Source organism: Meles meles, chromosome 20 (assembly GCF_922984935.1).
Source record: "Meles meles chromosome 20, mMelMel3.1 paternal haplotype, whole genome shotgun sequence".
In the NCBI taxonomy this organism is placed as follows: Eukaryota; Metazoa; Chordata; class Mammalia; order Carnivora; family Mustelidae; genus Meles; species Meles meles.
Genome location: NC_060085.1, coordinates 56,234,351 through 56,258,196, shown reverse-complemented (window position 1 = coordinate 56,258,196; position 23,846 = coordinate 56,234,351). Strand labels below are relative to the sequence as shown.

The 23,846-nt window shown below is 40.8% G+C and overlaps 1 protein-coding gene across 3 annotated transcripts; it reads left to right on the top strand.

Annotated features, from left to right (window-relative positions):
• Window positions 1-23,599, top strand: CCDC174 (coiled-coil domain containing 174). 3 transcript variants are annotated; one of them, XM_045991867.1, is made up of 11 exons: window positions 1-262; window positions 3,082-3,186; window positions 3,829-3,929; window positions 7,886-7,944; window positions 10,637-10,814; window positions 13,966-14,061; window positions 15,058-15,200; window positions 15,770-15,864; window positions 19,602-19,734; window positions 21,433-21,579; window positions 23,024-23,599. In XM_045991867.1, the coding sequence occupies exons 1-11, from the start codon at window positions 221-223 to the stop codon at window positions 23,320-23,322; spliced, it is 1,398 nt and encodes a 465-aa protein (XP_045847823.1). In that variant the 5' UTR covers window positions 1-220; the 3' UTR covers window positions 23,323-23,599. The 3 variants fall into 3 exon arrangements, with proteins under 3 accessions (XP_045847823.1, XP_045847822.1, XP_045847821.1); XM_045991866.1 differs by having other exon boundaries at window positions 21,430-21,579; XM_045991865.1 differs by having other exon boundaries at window positions 3-262; window positions 21,427-21,579.
• The last annotated feature ends 247 nt before the right edge of the window (window positions 23,600-23,846 follow it).

Below are 23,846 nucleotides of genomic sequence, written 5' to 3'. Positions count from 1 at the left end.
TCTCTTTCAAGACGGCCTTAACACTGGCCATTCTTTGACTCTCTCAAAATGGTGGCAGGCACAATACGCACAACATCTGACCTTTCCAAGATGGCGCCAGCGTCGCATCCTTATCGTCGCTATTATTACAGACTCTTCCGGTTGTGCGGAACGCAGGCATTTGAGGCCTGCGGGAGACAGTGCAGGGTCTAGCGTTTTGCTGAGGCACGCTGGCGGCAGGATGGACCGGAGGAAAAAGCCTTTGGATGTTACGGCCTCCTCGGTGAGTGCGGGTACAGATGATGCTACGGGGCTCCGAGTTCTCCTCTCCAGTAGACAAGAATCTCGACCTTGTTTCTTCACTCGGGAGACCCAGACCTGGCCTTCCCTCAAACAGGAACCCGGACCTGGCCTTTCTCGGTTGGGGACTCGGGCCAACTTTCTTACTTACAGGACCCGGTACTTGGCTTCTCCCCTCGGATACAGGACCAGGATTCCCTCTTTAGATACTGACCTGAACCTGGTGTCTTTTCCTGTTGAAGAGTGTCCCTGCCTTCCCCCTGCGGCCACCCGGCCAGGCCTCCTTGCCAGTCCTGTCTCCCGCTGTGCTTGCTGTACAGACACAAACCGCCTTTCCTTTCCACTCCACGGACTAGAAGGGGCCTCCCAGAACATGAGGGAGGGTGACTTATTCCCGGGGATCCGAGAGCGCCCAGCGTCCCGACCAGGAACCAAACAGTGTGAATGCACCCATAGGTTGCAGTGCCTGCGGGTTGTAAGGTCTAGCAGGATGTAAGCAGTTTTGTTAAATTAGCTACTTCTAGGGAGAAAACCTGCTCGAGTACGTTTCTGTGCACTATCTCATTGAATCCTCCCAGCTGCATTAGGGAGTAGGGGCTATTAATATCCGTGTTTTATAGCTGATAAATTTGAGGCCCAGTAAAGGAGGTGGCTTTTCCCAGCTTACATACAGAATTCTTTTTTTTTTTTTAAGATTTTATTTATTTATTTGTCAGAGAGAGAGACAGAGAGAGAAAGATCACAAGTAGGCAGAGAGGCAGGCAGAGGCAGAGGGAGAAGCAGGCTCCCCGCCGAGCAAGGAGCCCGATATGGGACTCTAGGATCATGACCTGAGCCGAAGACAGCCACTTAACCAACTGAGCCACCCAGGCGTCCCCAGAATTCTTAGCAAAAGAACTGGTGCACTCAGGCTGTTCCTCACCAAAGCTATTGCCTTTTCTGTTACATCAGAGCAAATTGCCTAATATTTGAGTTAATCTTCAGTTTACTGCAAAGTATTAGGATGCAAAAGGAGTGCAAAGGAGAACTAATACGTGTCCCAATATTTGAGTCTCTTTTTCTTGTCTCATATTGAGAATTAGTACGGGTTATTATGGTTCAGCATAAGGAACCAAAAAGCTATAAATATTAAGGTTATTCTATCTGACAGGTTAAAATAAGCAATAACCAGAGTAGAAATGCCATCTGGAAGTGGACAGTTTCCAGAGCATCTTCCTTTTAAAATTCAAAAGGTCATAGAAGAGGAAAATGTGTGGCTATAAAATTGTTGCAGTTAAGAAGGCTCAGAAGAAGGAACCAAAGATTTTGTGTTTAGAAACTTAGGGTATTAGGTCTTAGGATGAAACTGCCCTTAGCATTATTAAATCCCTGCCAAGGCTGCTTTTAAGTTGGTGTCTTCCAAAATAGAAATCATTGAACTCAGCCATTTTGATTTCCCTTAAAAGTCAGTCTGTGATGCTGGGTTCTATAAGTATCTGATTTATAGGGAGCTGTATCCGGACCTTTAAAAAAGGAACTGGCATTTTGTATTTCTTTGCAGAGTAGGCAGTGGTGATTGGTATAAGTGAGAGGTAGGCATGGACATTCACCCAAGAGCCCTGTTCCTTTTGCCCTGGTCTTTCCAGTTTTTGAACCCAGTGATTCAACCAAACTTACAGTTTCTAGAACATACATGAACTTGGAGCTCTTCTCATTCACTCAGTCCACTTTATTTCTAACTGTTGAAATCTTGCCTATTTTTTTAAAGTTTCTTTATTTAAGTAATCTCTACACCCAACATGGGCCTCGAACTCATGATCCTGAGATCTAGGCGTTGTACATTCTTCTGACTGAGCCGGTCACACGCCCCTCGCCTATCGTTTAAGGCTGGCTCAAGGCTGTCTCTGATCACTGTGGACAGAAGGAAATGCCCCTGTAGCTGAACTTCTGTGCTTTTTCTTCCACCACCACCACCACCCCACCTTTCTAAAGATTTTATTTTTAAGTAATCTCTACACACAATGTGAGGCTGGAACTCACAACCCAAGATCGAGAGTCTCATGCTTCACCCACTGAGCCAGTCAGGTGTCCCTGTTTTCTTCCACTCTTAAAGTCATTTATTACATTTTACTGGTATTATAAGTTACCTTTTTTTTTTTTTTTTTTTTTAAATTAGGTTGTAACTCTTTGAGGCAGGAGAGTGTCTATTTCATGTTTGTATCCTGCTCTTTAGTGCTCAGATAGTTGATGAACAAAGATATTTTTCTGCAGAAATAATAAATTGTGATGATTAAATGAGGTTACAATATAAAAAAGCCAAGTACAATGTCAGGCATAGAGAAGGTATTTAAAGTTGTTAGTTCATTTTTTTTTTTAAATAATTTGTTTGTCAGAGAGAAAGCACAAGCAGGGGGAACAGCAGGCTTCCCGCTGAGCAAGGAACCTGATGTGGGACTCGATCCCAGCACCTTGGGATATGACCGAGCCGAAGGCAGCTGTTTAACCGACTGAGCCACGCAGGTGCCCCTTAAAGTTATTAGTTCAGTCTGAATCTAACAAGTGCAGACTTCATTTACTTTGCTTAATCACCTTCCCCTTAGCCCAGTATTGAAGGTTAGGGTAGAAATACATTACCAAGAGAAGTGGAATGCTGTAGGACTTGGTTTTATTTTGTACTGGATTATGCATTCACAGACATTTAATTTTGTATCCATTTTTGTGCATTTATAGGAACTTTAAATTTTGCTTTGAGAATTACAATAATTTGGAAATCTAGTCACTCATTAGAATTAACTAAATGTTTGCTCACTGTTTTTATTCTAGTTGGTAGACCTTAAGGCTGAACTCTTCCGAAAGCAAGAAGAATTCAAACAAGAAAAACTTCTAAAAGATTCCGGAGTTTTGGGAAAACCAAAAACAACTAATAAGGTAAAAATAAGATCTAGTTACCTCCATTAATTCCAAACATGGGGAAATTATACCATACCTAGGTTTTTTGAAAATGTCCTTCTCTGCTACATATAAAAATTAAGAGAAAATCCCTGGTAGCTGAACATCTGCATAAAATGTTTTATATTAAAGTAGAAATTAGAGCATTTAAAAGCACATTATGATACTGTAATTACGCAGCACTTCTTTTGCAAGAGTGCGTGTTTTAATTAGTAGTTTGTGTACATTCTCATGAAATATCAGCTGTATAGGTATTATTAATACAAACATAAACAATTAGATGATACAGTAATAGAGCAGAAAATATCAGGGTCTTTAAGAGTTGTGACTAGGTTATGGTATTTATCACTTCTATTAATCTATTGAATTAAGTTGTAATCATTCAGGAGATAAAAGATAAGTAACTGTAGTCGTGTAAAGGAATTCTTTATATAATTCAGGGCTTTTTTTTTTCAGCACTAGCTTTTCCTTGTATGTTCTATCTGCATGACAGAAGTTGGCTGTCAGATCTAGTTTTCCTCATTGATTCGTAAGGTTAATCGTTTTTCTTCTGATGTGTAAGTAGAGATTTTTTTGCAATCACTTGGTTCTGTTTTGTCTTTTTAAATAAATATGCTGCAGAAACCGAGTATCTGGAGCAAGCAGAATGCAGGAGTTTCAAATCGAGCTGAGAAGGATACAGAACAGAAGATCGAGGAACAGAAGACTTTAGACAAAGCAAGGTAAAGTTAAGTTCTGCTAACTGTAGTTGCCTCTGAGGCTACCCAAGCAGAGAAGTGAGAGTTCCACTTTTAATCTTCCGGGTTAACAATTTTAATTTCGTCATTTTTTCAGCCAAATGCTCTATAAATATAAAATAGACTCTGAAAATAATATAATTTGCAGATGTATTTGTAGTCTTTTTTTTTTTTTTTTTTTTGTGTTTGTAGTCTTATAAGAAGAAAAGACATAACCTCAGTCCGAAAGATGAAACAAGAGTCCCACTTTGAGCCTTTATTAGGCACTAAGATGGTCATCAAGTGTTTAAGAAGTGTCCACTGATGGTGTGGCTCTGGGCTACTAGGTAATATTACAATAGCATTTAGAAACTAAATTATCCCCCTTTTTATTTTGGAAAACTTGAAAGCAACAAAATAATTGAAAGAAGAGCATGGTGAATCTTCTAATAGTCTTTACCTGAGTCCACCAGTTAATGTTCGTCCACGCTTGCTTTTGCTTCGCTCTCTCTCCCCTGTCTTGGTGAATGTGTACATAGAGAAACTTTGCTAAACATCATGATACTTGGTCTCAAAATATTTTGCAATATATCTCCCAAGAACAAGGACGTTGTCCTACATCACTACAATAATGCTATCATACCCATGAAATTTAATACTAATAAAATAATATTACCTATTTTATGGTCTATAGGCAGAGTTCACCAGTTATCCTGGTACAATTAAGTCCTTCATAGTTTTGTTTTGTTTTTTTAATTTAATCCAGAATTCAAAGATTGCACATTGCATTTAGTTTTCATATTTTTCCTTATTTTTCTCTTTTAAGGGGGAGAAATTTTGCTTATAGCATGACTTTCTCTTTTTTTTAAGTTAATTTATTTTTTTCTTTAGTAATCTCTAGATTACTCACAACCTCACAACCCTGAGATCAAGAATTGTACACTCCTCTAACTAAGCCAGCCAAGCACCCCGGATGGTGTATTTCTTTAGTCTCCTTTAATCTAGACTAATTCCCAGGCCTTTTTGTTGTCTGTTATCCCATTGCTGTTCTTGAAGAGTCCAGGCCTGTGGCTCTGCAGTGTATGATGACAGTCACATTAACTGTTTTTGGTTAAGAATAAAATGTATATGATGTGTTCTTCCTATTGGATCACAGTAGGAGGTTCACAGTGTCAGTTTGAGTTGTTGGTGATGAAGTTTGATCACTTGGTTAAGATAGGCCTGCTAGATTTTTCCACTGTAAAGGTGCCCTTCCCCGTTTGTAATTAATAATCTAAGGAGGGAAACTGAGATTATGAATATCTTGTTCACCAGCATATTTCCACATAGATATGACATTGGTGATTTCTAAGGGATGATTTTTCTAATTCTTTGATTCCATCTTTATCTTTATTTTCATTCCATTTATTAACTGGCATTCCTCTGTAAAGAAGAACTCTCCCTTATTTGCAGTGTCACCCGCGATTTAGAGAGAATCCCAAGTTGTTTTTTTTTAAATGAAATGATCATCTTTGTTGTTCTTTTTTTTTTTTAAGATTTTATTTATTTATCGGATAGAGATCACCCGCGATTTAGAGAGAATCCCAAGTTGTTTTTTTTTAAATGAAATGATCATCTTTGTTGTTCTTTTTTTTTTTTTAAGATTTTATTTATTTATCGGATAGAGATCACAGGTAGGTAGAGAGGCAGGCAGAGAGAATGGGGGAAGCAGGCTCCCTGCTGAGCAGAGAGCTCAATGTGGGGCTCGAGCCCAGGACCCTGGGATCATGACCTGAGCGGAAGGCAGAGGCTTTAACCCACTGAGCCACCCAGGCGCCCCTGTTCTTCTTTTTTTAATTTAATTTAATTTATTTATTTGACAGAAAGATCACAAGTAGGCAGAGCGGCAGGCAGAGAGAGAGGGGAAGCAGGCTCCCTGCTGAGCAGAGAGCGTGATATGGGGCTTGATCCCAAGACCCTGAGATGACCTGAGCCGAAGGCAGAGGCTTAACCCACTGAGCCACCCAGGCACTCTGAGAATCCAAGTTTTAATATCTGTCATGACTCATGTGCTTTTGATTTATTGCATAATAAAAACTGCAGTTGTAAACAGTGGTCGCTAAGGTTGCTCAGCTCTTCTGGGTCTGAAGAAAAGAGACAATATTAGCACATTTGGGACACTGTTTTTCTTTGCATTGACCTATTCCCAGCAGACTTGGGGTATATTAATTTTTGAGACATCTTTCTCACCTCCTGGACATATTCTCAGAAATCTAATTTGTTGAAAGGTAAAGTTTCATTTATACATTTGTAAATGTTTTCCCAGATACTTTGCTACGATTTTTTCTGTCCAGTGACCTGTTAATGTAATACTTTGGCTTCTCTGCACTTGTGAGGAGTCAAGTCTTTCCCTGGCAGGACTTCGGCGTCTCCTGGAGCTCAGAACAGACAGGGGCAGTTCCAGAAGGGTATAAGGCCTTAGGCAAGTTACTTCTCCATTGAAAATTTTCTTATCTATGAAGTGAAGTGGTTTCTACTCAGCTCGTGGAGCTCTTGAGGGGATTAAAGGAGATATGTAGTGTCTGGCACCTAGTGGTTGCAGATACGTATTTCATACTCTTGCCTTCTGAATTCCATCTTTCTTACTGAAGAAATTTTTCTTTGAAGTCTCTAATGACTTCCTCATCCACTAAATCCAGTGGCCATTTCTCCGGACATCTTCCTTGATCTCCATTACTCACTTGTAGACTCTCCTGCCATCTTCAGTTACACTGTATCCAGACTCCATATCCTTTCTCACGTGTTGATGTACCTGCCTTTCTCAGTCCTTATTTTGTGCCCCTCTCTCCTGTGCTCAACATCCTCCACAGCTCTGGTCTCTGCTTGAACATATCGTGCTCATTCCCTCCTCCTCTTTACTCTGCCTCACTTGCTTTCTTTCTTTTTTTTTTAAAATGGTATATATATATATTTTAAAAGATTTTATTTATTTATTTCACAGAGCGAGATCACAAGTAGGCAGAGAGAGAGAGGGGGAAGCAGGCCTCCTGCCGAGGAGGGAGCCCGATGCAGGGCTCGATCCCAGGACCCAGAGATCATGACCAGAACCGAAGGCAGAGGCCCAACCCACCAAGCCACACAGGCGCCCCTCTTTTTTTTATTTTTTCCTCTCTTTCCTATGATTGTGTTTTATTTCTTAAATTCTACCCATGAGTGAGATCATATGGTAATTGTCTCTCTCTGATTGACTTATTTTGCTTAGCATAATAACCCTCTAGTTCTATCCACGTCATTGCAAACAGCAAGATTTCATTTCTTTTGATGGCTGCATAGTATTCCATTGTGTATATATACCACATCTTTATGCATTCATCTGATGGACATCTGGGCTCTTTCCATAGTTTGGCTATTGTGGACATTGCTACTATAAACATTGGGGTGCAAGTGCCCCTTCAGATCACTCATTTGTCAGGTATTGTATTTTTAAGAGATTTATAAGAAATTGGTCTTTAGCTCCCTTAGAGAAGCCTGATAAGCCATAGATGATCAGGGACCCTTGTCTGAAAACAGTAATGCAAAGAGTTTACATTGAATTGGTGATCTGTTTAGAAGGTTGTATATAGAAAATGTTTTTGTTTAAATATCTCCTTTTTTTTTGGTATTTAATTCAGTTTGCACTTGGCATTTGCATCTGGAATCTTACTTCATTATTTATTTTCAGGTACTGATTGAGAACTTGTGCCAGGTGTTGTTTTAGGCCCTGGGATACAGTCATGAATAAGAGAAACATGGGTCTGACATTTAGTCGGCAAATCAGGCGTCACTGGGTCTGAGGATCCCCTTAAGGCAGAGTGGTCAGCTCAAGTTACAGCTGCCACACCATCAGACTGGGCTTCTCTGGTGCAGGGTGTCACAGTCAGGCAGCCTTAGCAGGAATGGCAGGTGTTGGACCATTTCTAATACTTGTATTTTTTTTCTCCTAGGGAGAAATTGGAAGAAAAAGCCAAATTATATGAAAAAATGACTAAAGGAGACTTTATAGGTAAATACAATAATTTATTTATACTTCTCTATTTTCTAGATTTTTTTTTTTTTTTTTTATTTGACAGAGAGAGATCACAAGTAGGCAGAGAGGCAGGCAGAGAGAGAGGAGGAAGCAGGCTCCCTGCTGAGCAGAGAGCCCGATGCGGGACTCAATCCCTGGACCCTGAGATCATGACCTGAGCCGAAGGCAGCGGCTCAACCCACTGAGCCACCCAGGCGCCCTATACTTCTCTATTTTCTGTAACTCATACAGCCCTGTAATATTTTGTTATTTGTTAGAATAACCATAAGAACGGGGAGGAAATTTAAGGAATAATACAGATTACTTTCTGTGCTGGCGAGACCAGAAAATCCGCAATAATTGTTGATTGCCCAGTGTGTACCAGACTATGTTAGGTGCTCTGAGCGAGCGAACAAACAAGATTCTCTGCCTCTGCCCTCAAGGGGGTCATCATCAATGGAGACCAGTGGTGCAGAAGAAAGGTAGGAAACGAGGTCCAAAGAGACTACCATTACAAACTATTATAGCTATGTTAAAAAAGATTAGGAGGAGTTATGGGTATACACGGTGTTGAAGTTATGTTTCCTTGTCTCTGTTTTTTGTTTTTTCTGTGATGTGCCTGTAATTGCTTCTAAAATAATAAAAAGATCCCCCTTTCCTCATACTGTCCAGAAAAGTAAAACCCAGTCTACAGTTAGATAGGAGTAAAGAGATTTTTTTTTTTTTAAGATTTTATTTTATTTTTTTTATTTGACAGAGAGAGAGAGAGTGGGAAGAACAGAGGGAGAAGCAGACTCCCTGCCGAGCAGGGAGACCGATGCGGGGCTCGATCCCAGCACCCTGGAATCATGACCCGAGCTGAAAGCAGACGCATAACCAACTGAGCCACTCAGGCACCCCAGTAGAAGAGATTTTACAAGGCAGTGTGTATTTTATTGCTAAAAGGCATTTGGGGAAGTCTTTAGAGAGAAGGTAGGCTCTGATACGGTCTTAAAGGCTTTGAATAGCTGGAGAAAGAATTCTGCAGGGGGAGAGTGGTGAGATCTGCAGAGGGAGGAGTGGGCCAGTGTCGGCAGGACGGACTAGTGTGACTGGGCCCAATGGACTGGAAAAGGGGGCAGTGGGGCAGCAGGAGAGGCAGGGCTGCAACCCTGGTTATTGGCTACCCACAGAGCCAAACTCCCTTTTCCAGGATGGCAGAGGCATGTACCCTGCATGGCACTTGAGCCCCGTGTGGGAGAGTTAGGCACTCTTAAAGCTAGGGTACAGGAGAGAGGCCCTGTCTTCTTCCTTAAGAAGCAGCAGGGTGTCCGTTAACCAGGAGGCCTCACTGTTATGTGGTCTTATAACTCTGCTCTGGGAAAGTACATCTCTTTGTCATGTGAGTTATTTTGTGGCTTTCTGCTCCGCGGGGAGCCTGCTTCCTCCTCTCTCTCTCTCTCTCTGCCTGCCTCTCTGCCTGCTTGTGATCTCTCTCTGTCAAATAAATAAATAAAATCTTTAAAAAAAAAAAAAAAGAAAAATTAAAGTCTTTTACTTTTGATTCAGACTTGACTTGTAATGTTACTCTAGAGATCAGGTCCAAAGGCCTGGGGATGTGGTCCAAAACAGCAGGCTTACCTTCTGATGGGCATAGCGTCCCTTTGTGTTTGGGCAAGTTGAGTTTTGAGCCTCAGTTATTCTGCCCTGTATGCTGGGGCTTAACAACAGATACTAGGATAGTATCTGCCCCATACAGCACAATACTGTCCTCAGAAAAACTGAAGCAGCTCTATAAAATCCAGCGTAGTGAAACTTCACATCAACCTTATTGTGAGTACATCAACTGTCCTGGACTAAATTAAAGTCATGGAGTGTTATTTAACTTCCAGTGTATTAGCTCAGGCAGGTCACAAGCCACACGTCTCTGTGTGCCCTGTAGATTCTGGCACCATGCCTTGCCTGAAGGTGCTGTTCGTTGGGTTGAAAGAATTCAGATGACTTCCTTTACCCTATACAGTGACGCTTAAAACACCATACCATCACAGTGTAATTAGGGTTAAGTAGGGTAGCCCCTTGATTGGGGAGGAATGCGTAGCAACAAAGGTCTGTTCCTCTGGTCCGGCAGCATGATCACTGTAGTTCTGCATTGACATGTCACCAGGTGGACGGGTCTCTTGAGATCAAATGGTTTGATCTTAAAATTGCATTCTGAGACCGTATTGCTCACTCATCCTGTTGATGGGTCAACAGAAGACTTTAAGCACTTGTAAGACTTTTTTGTGTGGTCTGTGTTTCTGATGGCCTGTTTGCCGCTTCCCTGTCAGGTACATGGTGGCTCCGTGTCTTTGAAGTGTTCAGGGGGAGGAGAGGGTAGTGAATGCATCATCTAGTGAACAGTCCAGGGCTGGCTACCCAGTGGTGACTGTGACCGCTTCATAGCAGTTCTGTCTGCTTTGAAAACAAGGTCAAAAATCTGAAAATTGGGGCACTTGAGTGGCTCAGTCATTAAGTGACTGCCTTCAGCTCAGGTCATGATCCCAAGGTCCTGGGATCGAGCCCTGCATTGGGTTCCCTGCTGGGCAGGGGGCCTGCTTCTCCCTCTCTCACTCCCCTGGCTTGTGTTCCCTCTCTCACTGTGTCTCTCTCTGTCAAATAAATAAATAAAATCTTCAAAAAAAAAATCTGAAAATTGATTTTTCTGTCTTAGATGAAGAAGTGGAAGATTTGTACCTTGTGGATTTCACACAGAAGATCATAGATAAACACAAAGAAATGGAGGTGTTTGGTGCCAATAGAGATTCTAGAAAGGCAGCAGAAAGAGACGATGATGAAGAAAATCTTTCTGAAAAAGATATACCTCCTCCCCAGGACCCCAGTGAAGAATGGTTGGTGATAATGACACAGTTTGGTCATGTTAACATTCTCAGACTTGTGTTTACCTTTTTTTCTTTTTTTTAATTAAAAAATTTTTTTTTTATTAACATATAATGTATTATCAGCCCCAGGGGTACAGGTCTGTGAATCGCCAGGTTTACACACTTCATAGCACTCACCATAGCACACACCTTCCCCAGTGTCCATAGCCCAACCACGCTTTTTTTTTCTCTACACCCAACATGAGGCTCAAACTCACAACCCCAAGATTAAAAGTCCCTTGCTCTATCGACTGAGCCAGCTAGGCACCCCGACTTGTATTTATTTTCCAAAAGTGTATTTGTTTGGATGTTATCAAACCATTTTTCCTTATTGTTCCCCAGTTTTCTTTCTTTTAAGGTTGGATTTACAGATGTAGAAATAGTAACTCTGAAGAAGAAGTAATCACAAGACAGCCAAGTACAAAAGGCATTAATACACCTGTTTCATTGGCATGGAAGAGTTGTTTAGACAGAAGCATGTTCTTTCGTTACCCAGGTTGCCCATGTCATTATTCAGACATGATGAGTCACTGTCTAGCTGGTGGTGATGTTCATGTCCATAGAAAAGCTGGTCCAGTAAACCTTACTGTGGCTGGGACATTATCCCGCAGTGTGATGTAGGCACTGGGGACCTTGGACCTGTGTAACACTAGCTCCATTTTTCCGTGGTAACATGACGTTGATCAGGTTCCATCCTTGCTGAGACTCGGTTTCCTCACCTGTAAAATGGGTGATTGTTTTGCCTTCAACTCCCTTCAAGGAAGTCAAGCGTATTCTAAGCTACCCAAGAAATTGCTGTTTGTGGGGAATAAGCAGGCATTTGGTAAATTTTTATTGAAATTATCCTGAATTTTATCTACATGTAGGTGAATGATGGGGAAGCCAAACTTGTCTTTTCTTTATGAGACCGATACATCAATGAGAGACCAGAATGGAAATTCCCTTTTGATGATTTTCTCTTCTTAACACTGTAAGACTGGGACTAACCCTGCCTGCCCACCCTCCTGCCTGTGCAGAGCCTGCCCATCTTCCCTTCCAGGCTCAGATAGCCTCATTATGGGGGTCTTTGTTAGGAACTGCATCAGGATGGTTTGCAGCATTTGACCTTTGGTCAGCCATTGGCCCTGCTGGCAGGAGTGGGTTATGAGTGTGAGAGAGCAGTGACAGCTGCTGAGGATCACAGGGACCCCGCATCTTTGTAATACTCGGGGTGTCCCCAGTGGTCCAGAAATAGCATTCACATTGGGATAGAACAGGTATTTGCTTAGCTGCTTTCTAAAAAGTCATCTTGGGGTGAGGTTTTCTGGCTGCATACTTGCTATAAGCAACCCAAAGAGAAGCACGTACAATGCAGTTTCTCCCACTGACGCTTTTCCTCATTGTTTTTGTGTGAGTGAATTCTCCCTCACCTGGATCCCGGTAGCACTTTGATGCGCTTCCAGCTCCTTTGGGTGTTACCTCTTCTTTAATACTGGCTCACAACTGGCCTCATTACCTGAAAAAGATTTGAGACAAACTTTGGGTCCTTTTCATATCCTCCCTGCTGTTGTTAGGAAGTGTTTCATGGGCACGTGCTGTAACTTCCCCCACTTGGAGCTCATTGAAGATGACATGACTAAAACGTCCTTTATTATTCTTGTACCTCAAGTAATTGTTTCCCTGGGGCTTGCTCCGTGATTGCTGATTACACAGAGCACTTGCTGACTACTGTCTTGCCACTTCTGTTTTGATGGGATCTGTACATTTTAGAGACCTTTCTCCAGAAACAGAATAGCCTATGATTGCTTTTCAGAGCAGAAATCTCATCTCCTCTGAAAGGTTTAATGTTGTTTTTTCTTTTCCCCCTTACTAATGCTGTGTGATTACAAGCAATTTGTCAGTGATTTGAAGAGTTTGGAGGGCAATTGAAGGTGTCACATGCCACCATATGGTGAAGGAAGACGCACTGCAAGCAGTTCTAACGCTTTTTTTGTTTTTAAATTAAGCTCCAGAATTGTAACTACTTGTAAAATCCTTTTTAGTAGTTAAGTTCCAGGTGGTGGAAAATCTTTCCGCAAAAATACTGTAAATAATTACTCAGACCATCTGGCTAGATGATTTTCTTTTTCTATTCATTAGAAAAAGTTGGGGGTAGGGAGGAAGAACGAAACTGCTTTCTGGAGTTGGAGGTTTTATTTCTTGTGGTAAGCAGCGTTAGGACAATAGTAATAGATTCTCCAACATTCTGTTTTCAAATCATGTGCTAACAGTTGGAATCAGCGTGTGTAAGAGGAAAGAAATGGCCAACAAAAGCAAAGCCACATATGTGAGACTCTGACCTTGAGCTGCACTATCAGTACTGACCCCTTTCTGTGTATTTAGCACCCTGCTAAAGCCTGGGAAATTCCTTTCCCATAATTAAGCAATAAAAAAAAATCTGTTGCATCATGGTGCAATTAAAATGTTTTCCATGAAAATCTGTCCATATTTCCTGTTGTGGGAAGTTGGTCTTTCATTTTGCCTTGCCGTCTGCCTGGTTCCCTTGGCTGTCTAGTTTGGGCAAAGATGAGGAAAGAGGAACTGAGAGTAAAAGATAATAGACTGGCCCACCGCCAAGATGCTTTTGCAGTACAAAATGCGTGTTGCTTTGCTTCCCTTTAATTAATGGGTCCTCAAAATATCATGACTTGAGAAATTTCTCATTGGAAAGAAATGTACCAATTAGAAGAAATAAAAGGAAAAAAATGAAATTTGGGAAGACTGAGAAAATGAACACATTGAAAATGGTACAGAGCTCAGTTTTTCTGATGCTAATAAAATATGTGAAATTGTCTAAACCAGATTGAAGTCAGTTCTGAGATGTTGCAGCAGGGATCTGTATGGGGTATTTTTGAAATCAGACATACATGATCAATCATTTTCTGCAGTTTCTAAACCTAGGGTTTAATAAAGGGCATAATGAGTTTATTGTGTGTCAACTTTAAAAAGCATTTTCTTATCAGTGGTAATAGTCTCTCAGGTGGAGGGTTTTTCTTGGTAGTGAGGGCTTACATTAATTTTTTTACTGTGCACCAACTCCCTAACTTAAGGAAACATATGTCATGTACAAAGCTGCCTTCACATGTTTTCACTTTTATTTCAGGGTGGATTATGTGGATTCTTTAGGGCGATCTCGGCGCTGTATGAAAAAGGATTTGCCAGATTTGCTAGAAATGGATAAAAATCTTCAAGGGAGGCTGTAAGTATGTGATATGTGAGGCTTTGCCTGGATCTGAAATGCAGACACAAGGATTGTTTTTGAGTGAGGCTGCTTTTAGTTCATTATCTTTGATGGTCCAATGAGGAGGTTCTCTTCTTAACATATAAAAATATCTACTGAGGTGCTCTTTTGTGGCTGGGTACATACACAGTCCACACTTGGGACAACCTGAGTAGTTGATCATCCATACTGTGTAGCTACCAAAATGGATGAGTTGGAGTTCTGTCTGTTTACTTGGAAGGGTATTTGATATCAGAGTAAAAAATAGAGAATGAGCCCAATCCAACAAACTTGCCTCTGTGGAGAAAGGTGTTTAGGAATATATACTAGGTTATCCCATAGCAAGTGGGAGCAGAGAGGTTGTTAGCTTATTAACTTTTTCTTTGTTCATTTTTGCATTTTGAAGGGCCTTATAGCTAGATTTTTTTTCTACAGGGGCTAAGACACATTGAAGAGATAACTTGCTTGCTCCTATGCTCCAGGGAATAAAATTCCCCTCACTGAGGGCAGTTTTTATGAGGAAAATGGTGGAAGAAGGTGCACCGTGTCCAAATCCTTCAGGTTCAGATAGGCCTGGGCTCAGTGCAAGGAAGGAAATGCAGAAGCCCTGAGCTGTCTGACAGAGGCCGGGAGGCGTGCCTGGACTGTAACATTATGCAGCCTCCCCAGTACTGGGCAGGTGACCATGCATAGGAGGCTCAGGTTCCTCCTTCCCTGAGCCAGGGTGGGAAGGAAATGGATTTGTCTCAAGTGCCGAGAAAAGATTCTAGTGCGCTCTTGTAACAAGTTGGCTGCTTGATTGAAGAAAAGTGAAAACCTTCTTTGCAACTTCCCAGTGATATTGGGTCAGAAACTTCTGTAAGGAACTGTGTTCTTTATCAACTAGAGTTGCTTGTCCATGATACATCCTACTGAACTGAAGCATTGCTGTCTCACGTCTCTGAGCTAAAGAGTTTTGTTCTTTTCCATTGCTAGTTTCGTTAGTCCTGCTAATGAGAAAACCTTATTATCCGAAGATATGAGAAAAGAACTTCAGCGCCAGCAATGGGAGGAAGAAGAAAGAGAGGCCTTGAAAAGGCCAATGGGGCCCATACATTATGAAGACATTCGTGAAAATGGTATGATCATCTTGCAGCTTTTTAAATCTTTTTTTTTTAATCGTGAACTAATGGCAAGCATAAAGGGAAATATTCATAAAGCAGTAGCTCTTACGTAGAAAGAAAAGATTCCAGTTTTGAAATTGAAAATATCCCCTTTGTTTACTTCATAGCCTAAAGAATACTCATATTGGAAATTTCTTTCTAAGAGAGGGTCTATTAATCACAAGGAGGAGATTTTTTGGCTTAGCTATTTTTTTTTTCTAACTTGTGCTAGAAATCACTGAGTTTCTTTTTTTTAAAGATCTTATTTATTTATTTATTTGACAGAGAGAGATCACAAGTAGGCAGAGCGGCAGGTAAAGAGAGAAGGGGAAGCAGGCTCCTTGTTGAGCAGAGATTCTGATACAGGACTCAATCCCAGGACCCTGAGATCATGACCTGAGCTGAAGGCAGAGGCTTTACTTAACCCAGTGAGCCACCCAGTCGCCCCATCACTGTGTTTCTTTTTGCTTTGGTAGGAAAGTTAGCCTGAGTCTAATTCATTAATCAGGGAACTCTAATCTTTTGAATAATTTGACTTATTTCAGAGGCCCGGCAACTTGGTGTTGGATATTTTGCTTTTGCTCGAGATAAAGAGTTGAGAAACAAGCAGATGAAAACATTAGAGATGCTGCGTGAACAGGTAAAAATGAAATTCAGAATTGATGTTGAGCAGTGTTTGAGCAGTTGGTTTCTTGTTGGACCACACAACAAAAACAATCTATTTATTTATTTAATTAAATCAATTTGTAAAGATCTTATTTGTTTGAGAGAGAGAGAATGAGAACAAGTAGGGGGAGGGGCAGACGGAGAGGGGAAAGCAGACTCTCTGCTGAGCAAGGAGCCTGAAGTGGGGCTCAATCCCAGGACCCAGAGATTATGATCTGAACCAAAGGCAGGTGCTGAACTGACTGAGCCACCCAGACATCCCACAATCTGTTTTTTAAGTTGGTACTCAGAATGGCCTTTTTTTTTTTTTTTTTTTTTTTTTAAGAAATGTTATATTTAGGGACGCCTGGGTGGCTCAGTCAGTTAAGTGCCTGCCTTCAGCTCAGGTCATGATCCCAGAGTCCTGGGATCAAGTCCCGCTTCGGGCTCCCTGCTCAGCAGGGAGTCTGCTGCTTTTTCTGCCTGCCACTTCTCCTGCTTGTATTTGGTATCTCTCTCTCTGACAAATAAATAAAATCTTAAAAAATAAAAAATGCTATATTCATTTCATAGTTAATATTCAGAGCAGTGATGGACAGAAGTGCGTCAAACAAACTTCGAATGATTGGTATTTCTGATATTTAATAAATATTATTATAGCCATAGACCAGATATTACTTTTTTTTTTTCAAGATTTTATTTCTTTATTTGACAGAGATCACAAGTAGGCAGAGAGACAGGCAGAGAGAGAGGGGGAGGCAGGCTTCCCGCTGAGCAGGGAGCCTGATGTGGGGCTCGATCCCAGGACCCTGAGATCATAATCCAAGCTGAAGGCAGAGGCTTTAACCCACTGAGCCACCCAGGTGCCCCTACTTTTTAATTGAAATAAAACTGACACCTAACATTTTATTAGTTTCAATGTACGACATAATTATTCAGTATTTGTGTCTATTGGGAAATGATTACTGCTTTGCCAAGTTAATATCCGTCACCGCGTAGTACAAAATTTTTTTTCTTGCAATGAGAACTTTTTTTTTGCAATGAGAACTTTTAAGGTCCACTCTCTTAGCAATTCTCAAATATGCATTACAGTATTATTAACTGTGGTTGCCATGTTCTATATTATATCCACATGACTTGTTTATTTTATAAGTGGAAGTTTAAATACCTTTTGATTCCTTTCACTCATTTTGCCCACTCCCCCCACCCCCAGCTTCTGTCAACTGCCAATTTGTTCTCTGTATCTATAAGATTATGTTTTGAGATTTTTGGGGGTGTGGAGGTTAGATTCCACATATAAGTGAGATCATACAGTATTTATCTTTTCCTGTCTGACTTATTTCACTTAGCATAATGCTCTCAAGGTCCATCCATGTTGTTCAAATGGCAAACTTCCCTTCTTTTTTATAGCTGAATGATACTCTGTTCCACATATATATATAAGCACACACACACATACACGCATACACGTGCCTTTTTCTTTATTCATCATTGATGGACACTTAGGTTTTTACCATATCTTGGCTATAATTCTACAGTGAACATGGGGGTGCAGATATCTTTCAAATTAGTGTTTTCATTTTCTTCAAATAAATATGCAGAAGTGGAATTGCTGGATCATATGGTAGTTCCATTCTAATTTTTTGAGGAACCTCCATACTGTTTTCTGTTGTGACTATACCAGTTTGCATTCCCACCAACAGTGCACAAAGGTTCCCTTTTTTCTATCTCTTTGTCAATACTTGTTATTTTCTGTTTGTTTGATGATGGTCATTCTAACAGATGTGAGGTTGATATCTCACTGTGGTTTTGATTTGCATTTTCTTGATGATTAATGATGTTCATCATCTGTTTATATGTCTGTTGGCCGTCTGTGTGTATTCTTTGGAAAAATGTCTATTTAGGTCATCTGGGTTTTTGTTTTGTTTTGTTTTTGCCATCTGCCTGCTTTTTAATTGGATTGGTTTTTGTGAGTTTTTCTCACTTTTTTGGGGGTGGGAGTAGTGTGTTGTATGCGTTCTCGGTATATTTTGGGTATTAATCCCTTATCAGATAATATGATTTGCAGATATTTGCTCCCGTTCAGTAAGTTGTTTTCATTTTGTTGATGGTTTCCTTTTGCTGTGCAGAAGCTTTTTATTTAGATGTTAGTTAGATGTTATCCCACATGTTAATTTTTGCTTTTGTTGCTTTTGCTTTTGGTATCACATCCAAGAAATCAGGGCCAAGACTGATGTTAAGGAGCTTACTATTTAGGTTTTCTTCAAGAAGTTGGATAGTTTCAGATCTTATGTTCAAGTTGTTAGTCCATTTTGAGTTAATTTTTGTGTATGGTGTAAGATAGTGGTCCAGTTTCATTCTTTTGCATGTGGCTGTCCTAGTTTCCCAACCATTTATTAAAGAGATTGTCCATTTCCCGTTATATATTTTGGCTCTTTTATCATAATTAACTGACCATATATGTGTGCGTTTATTTCTAGGCTCCCTTTCGTGTTCCCCTGATCTCTGTGTCTTTTTATGCCAATATCATACTGTTTTGATTACTGTAGCTTTGTAATATAGTTCAAAATCAGGCAGCTTGATGCTTCCATTTTTGTTTTTCTTTCTCAAGAATACTTTGGCTCTTCGAGGGCTTCTGTGGTTCCATATAAATATTAGGGTTGTTTATTCTATTATTATGAAAAATATTCGTTGCAATTCTGATAGAGATTGCATCGAATCTTTGGATTGCTTTGGGTAATATGGACATTTTATCAATATTAATTCTTCCAATCTATGAGCATGCTGTATTTTTTTAATTTTATGTGTCTTCAGTTTCTTTTGTCATTGTGTTATAGTTTCTCTTGGTTAAATTTATTCCTAGGCATTTTATTCTTTCTGATGTAATGGGAATGTTTTCTTAATTTCTCTTTCTGATAGTTTGTAATTAGCCTATAGAAGCGCAACCGATTCGTGATTTTCTATGTTAATTTTGTACCCTGTAACTTTTTAAAAAGATTTTATTTATTTATTTGAGAAAAAGAGGACAAGCAGGCTGAGAGGGACAGAGGGGGAGGGAGAAGCAGACTCTCCACTGAGCAGGGAGCCCGATGTGAGACTCTATATCCAAGGACCATGAGATCATGATCTGAGCTGAAGGCAGATCTAACCACCTGAGCCACCCAGGTGCCCCTGTACTCTGCATCTTTATTGAAGCCATTTCTTCTAATAGCTTTTGGGTGGCATCTTTAGGTTTTCTATATATAATATCATGTCTTCTGCAAATAGTGAGAGTTTTATCACTAATATTTATCAGTATGCTATTACAGTTTCATGAAGGTAATTGCTGTTCTATTTTGGTGTTTCAGACTTTAAAATTATAGCTGCTCAGAAGTAACTTATGTAACTTTGATGTTTTAAATATCGTACTTTTGGAGTGGCCTGGGTTAGAAAATAGAGAGTTATTTAAGGGATTTATTTAAGGGATTAAGGAGTAGAACAGAATGGGTTGGTTTCCTTGAATGTGAAGATTCCAGGATGCTCTGTGAACACTCGCTAAACTTAGAAAACATGCCAGAGGGCTTGTATAAGAGGACCTCTGTGTTTTGAAGATCTCAAGCCTAGCTTCCTAGAGGTGGCATGAAAAATGAATTACTTAGTCTGTTTTTAAAATAAATTATTTCATCCCTTTTAACAGAAATATTGTGAATTTGGCTTACAGTAAATAATGTTCTAATTCTCTTTTGTATTCAGACAACAGATCAGAGAACAAAACGAGAGAACATAAAGGAAAAGCGAAAGGCAATGTTAGAAGCAAGACTTGCTAAACTCCGACAAAAAAAGATGAAAAAGTCAAAAGAAGAAGGAGCAGAGGAAGAAAATAGAGGTATATCATGGCTCATGTATCTGACCTTCAAAAGGAAAAATTTTAGTTCCATTGGTATCTCAACAAATAGGACTGGCACTATGGAAATGAGCCATTTCATTTTATTCTCTAAGCAAGCAGAGTACCTCTGAGGTACTGCCAGGAGCAGGTTTTTATAACCAGAGTGGTGCAGGGTGACACTCCAAAGAAACTTTTTCTATAGACAAAAATATTAACAAAGAGGACATTGTGTTACTTCATAGGATGCATGGTTTAGTAATTGAGACTTAGAGAAGAGATGTTTTAAAATGAAGTTTAGTTGTGCACACGTTTCTTTTGCTATGGCTGTATGTTTTCCGTTTATTACACGTTAATTTGTTTTAAAGAAGAAGTATATTCACAAAATCAGATAAAAGGATTTACAAGAATTGAGTCTGGACAGTTCATGAAAAGTCACAGTGGAAACACTGTTACCTGCTCTGTTCTGCTGGCTTGCTGCCTACGGTAGGAGTTACCCTAGTCTGGGGCTAAGCTGTCTGGACTAGCTCACACAAGGTGGAAGTCTGTTTTGTTTTAATGCTTTAGAGGTGGTGGGTTTCCAAGCAGGTAGTAGCCTTGCTCCAGACGGTCACCCAGTCCCAGCTTCCTCCTGTCTTCCTGCATCTGCCATTCCTAGAGTGTTGCTCTACCTGTAACACAGAAACGTGCTCTCTGGCACCTGTTCACAGTCCAGCCCCAGGAAAGGGGACAAAGGGAATAGGAACCAGCTGCTTCTTTAGGAATGTGAATCAAAGGCACATGCCACCCACACATTTACATCCCACTGGCCTGAATGCAGCTGTAAGGGACTGGGGAATGGCCTGTCAATGAGGCAGCTGCACCCCCGGGCTGAAACTGGGGGCGTTCTGTTCCCAAAAGGAAGAAGGGGGTGTGTGGGTGTCAGGGGCATGTGCCAGCCACTCCAGCCCTCACAGAAACCTGTGCCAAGCCACTGGCCATCTTCTGATTCTGAACACAGCTTCAGTTTAGCTCTGAAAGGAGACCAGAAACACTGAGGAATTGGGCCGTCATCTGTGCCATTTTATATGATGCTAGGTCCCCAAAACGTGTTAAGCTCTGCATACTGTTTCTCTATTTTTGCTCTACTCCTAAACATCTGTCATTTCCACAACACGTGAAGTGCCGCCACAGTGGTTTTTTAAAAACCCATTTTCTTTAAAAATCTGACCAAAGTGACTAGCCTGCAGCCTGTTGCCGTGCTTCAGCTCTTCATCACCCTAAATCCCCTTGCTTTGTCTGAGATTCTTCAGTTGAGTTATTGGGGATTTCTGGTCCTTCAGTTGGTCTGGGGAGTCAAGCAGACTTTGAAATCCATCCAACCTGGGTTTGGATCCTGGCTCTTATCACTTTCTCCTTGTGTGGCATTTCTGAGCTTAATTTTCCTCATTTATAAAATAGTACTATTGAAGTACTACTTTCACATTATAAAATAGTAATAAAATATTTTACATTATAAAATAGTAATACTGACTTTGTTAGGATTATTACAAGAATGACACGAACATAAGGTACTGAGTCCACTGCCTGGGCCATGATAGGTGCTCATTAAATACTGGTTATTACTTTTACTCTCAAGATTAGCATGTTCTGTTTAATGTTTATTTTTTAAGTAGCTTTAAGCTTTATTATAATAATGTGTTACTCCCCTGCAAGAAGCAGATGTTACTGGACCTTTGCCACCAGAACCAGAGGCTGTGCCAACTGCCTGTACTGCGGCCCAGAGTAGCAAAGTAGAAGTCATTGTTCAGGAGAGGAAGGATACCAGGCCCGGAGTGCCCCATGTCCGAGAGTGGGACAGAGGAAAAGGTAAGGGGGTGTGGGCTTCAAGGTGTAAATCCTTCCAGTGATGGGCCTTGCACAGAAGATTTTTCTGGTTCATTTCAGTATGATTCTCATGAGTCTCAGTGGTCCCTTGAGGCGTAAGGAATTTTCCAGAAATTTCAGCTGAGTTCTTCTTAGGACCCAGACACTAGCTTATTTGTAAACAGGGCCACTAGAAAGTGTGATCATAAAAGACCAGGGTCTATAATACATCATTTCAAAGGGACAATTTTTTAGAAGCACTGGGTGAAGTTTTTTAAATTTTGTGCTACCCTCACGTGCCTTTACAGTTTTGGAATGCCCTTTCTCAAGAGCCACTTTTGAAAATCTTACAAGGTTTGATATTTTAATGTCCTCTGTGTTTTTGGCAGTCTCCTCTTTTAAAAAAATTTTTTATTTTTTTAATTTTTCAGTGTACCAGAATTCATTGTTTATGCACCACACCCAGTGCTCCATGCAATATGTGTCCTCCATAATACCCACCACCAGGCTCACCCAACTTCCCACTCCCGCCCCTTCAAAACCCTCAGATTGTTTTTTAGCAGTCTTCTTTACGTTCAGTTGAAAATAGTCTGTGTGCCACAGTATTAATTTGGATTTGCATATGGTTGTGTTGGGTCATGCAAAATTTCCTGTAAATACACCATGGTGCCCACAGCAGCTTCTTGTTGGAGGCTATGATTTATGTCTCTCCAAATGAGATCATTAGAATAGGACATTAGCAGGGGCACCTGGGTGGCTCAGTGAGTTAAGTCTTTGCCTTCAGCTCAGGTCATGATCTCTGGGTCCTGGGATCGACACTTCTGCTCAGTAGGGAGCCTGCTTCCCCCTGTCTCTGCCGACTTGTAAGCTCTCTCTGTTAAAAAATAAATAAATAAAATCTAAAAAAAAAAGAATAGTACATTAGCTCATGCTGTATGAGCTGGTGAGAGCCACGACTGAAGTAAAAGTTAGGCAAATAGGTGAGTGCCTTAGGTTAGTGCCACTGCTGGAAGCAGAGCTGAAATACCAAATGAGATTTGGACAAGTGTCTTTTTGTGTCTTCCAAAACTCAGTAAAGGCCAAAGTTTGTGTTTCGTTGTGAAGTACCTACATCGTGTCAAGCAAATGTTTTGAGGGTTTGATTTTTCTAGATTACTCTCTGAAATACAATTTTAGTGCCTTTTTGGCAATACTTCCAGAACCTACCAGCCTTCTCCACAGAGCCTTCCTCGAATCTTTCCCCATCTGGTAGCAGGCATTCCCTTTTCTTAGCCTGCTTCCTTTTGTTTTTGTAGGCATTACGTAGACCTTGTATTATGTTATTGCTATCCTTATTCTCCAGAGAATGGGAGTTGACTTATAATATATAATAATTGAAAAGTAATAATGGTAAAAGTTAACTGATTCTGTAATCAGTTCTAATAATACTCTCTTTTATTTTTACTAGAATTTTCCTCCGGGTACTGGTCGAAGAGGCAGGCAGCTCTCCGGGCCGAGAGAGATCCTGAGTTCGCTCCACCATCAGATTATTTTGTGGGTCAAAAGAGAATTGGTACCTTCAGTAGCCAGACATGGAACAGACCCGCACCTGCACAGAGTGACCCAGGACAGTGCTCTGGCCAGAGCCATGACCCTAGCTCTTCACATACATCATCCACTCCTGCCCCCAGCAGCCCACCACAAGCCCCCACGGTCACTTTCGAAACTCTGGATGATATGATATCATATTATAAACAAGTGACATGAACTTCAGAACCGTTCTCGCCTGGGTCTATACTACGATGGTGCCTTTTTCTCCCAAATTGGGGAAAATACAACTTTAAAGGTTAAATTGTATCTTTCTTCTCCTGTCCTTTCCCTAGAGAATACAGACTTCAGGTTGGATTTGTCAGCAAAGAAGAAACTGAATGGTACTGTGGGAATTCTGTGGCCACTTGGCTGTTCATTTCTTTCTGATTGGTATGGAGACCTGTCCTGGATTTATGTGTAAAGCTGTCATAACATGACCCCAATGAGCTTGTAATCCTGTTTCCTACCCACTTCCTTGGCTTATTTGATTGAAGGGTTCCATTCCTTTCCTTTCGCAAATACTAGCGTGCGGCTCTCTTTTTTCCAAGGATTCAGCTTCCGTATCACTTGATGGAGCATCTGTCAGGAGGCATGTTTGCCTGTCAAAGTGGCAAAGTAATCTAGTCTCCAAGAAGCCCCCGAAGCTGGTGGACTACTAAGCAATAACATTTGAAATGATAAGGATGACCTGGGAGTAGAAC

Bases quoted from the DNA above. Each gene is read 5' to 3' on its own strand.
- CCDC174 (XM_045991865.1), top strand. From the start codon at position 221: ATGGACCGGAGGAAAAAGCCTTTGGATGTTACGGCCTCCTCG. The intron at 7,945-10,636 runs GTAAATACAATA...TTTCTGTCTTAG, and splicing joins GACTAAAGGAGACTTTATAG to ATGAAGAAGTGGAAGATTTG. The intron at 19,735-21,426 runs GTATATCATGGC...CTCCCCTGCAAG, and splicing joins AGCAGAGGAAGAAAATAGAG to AAGCAGATGTTACTGGACCT.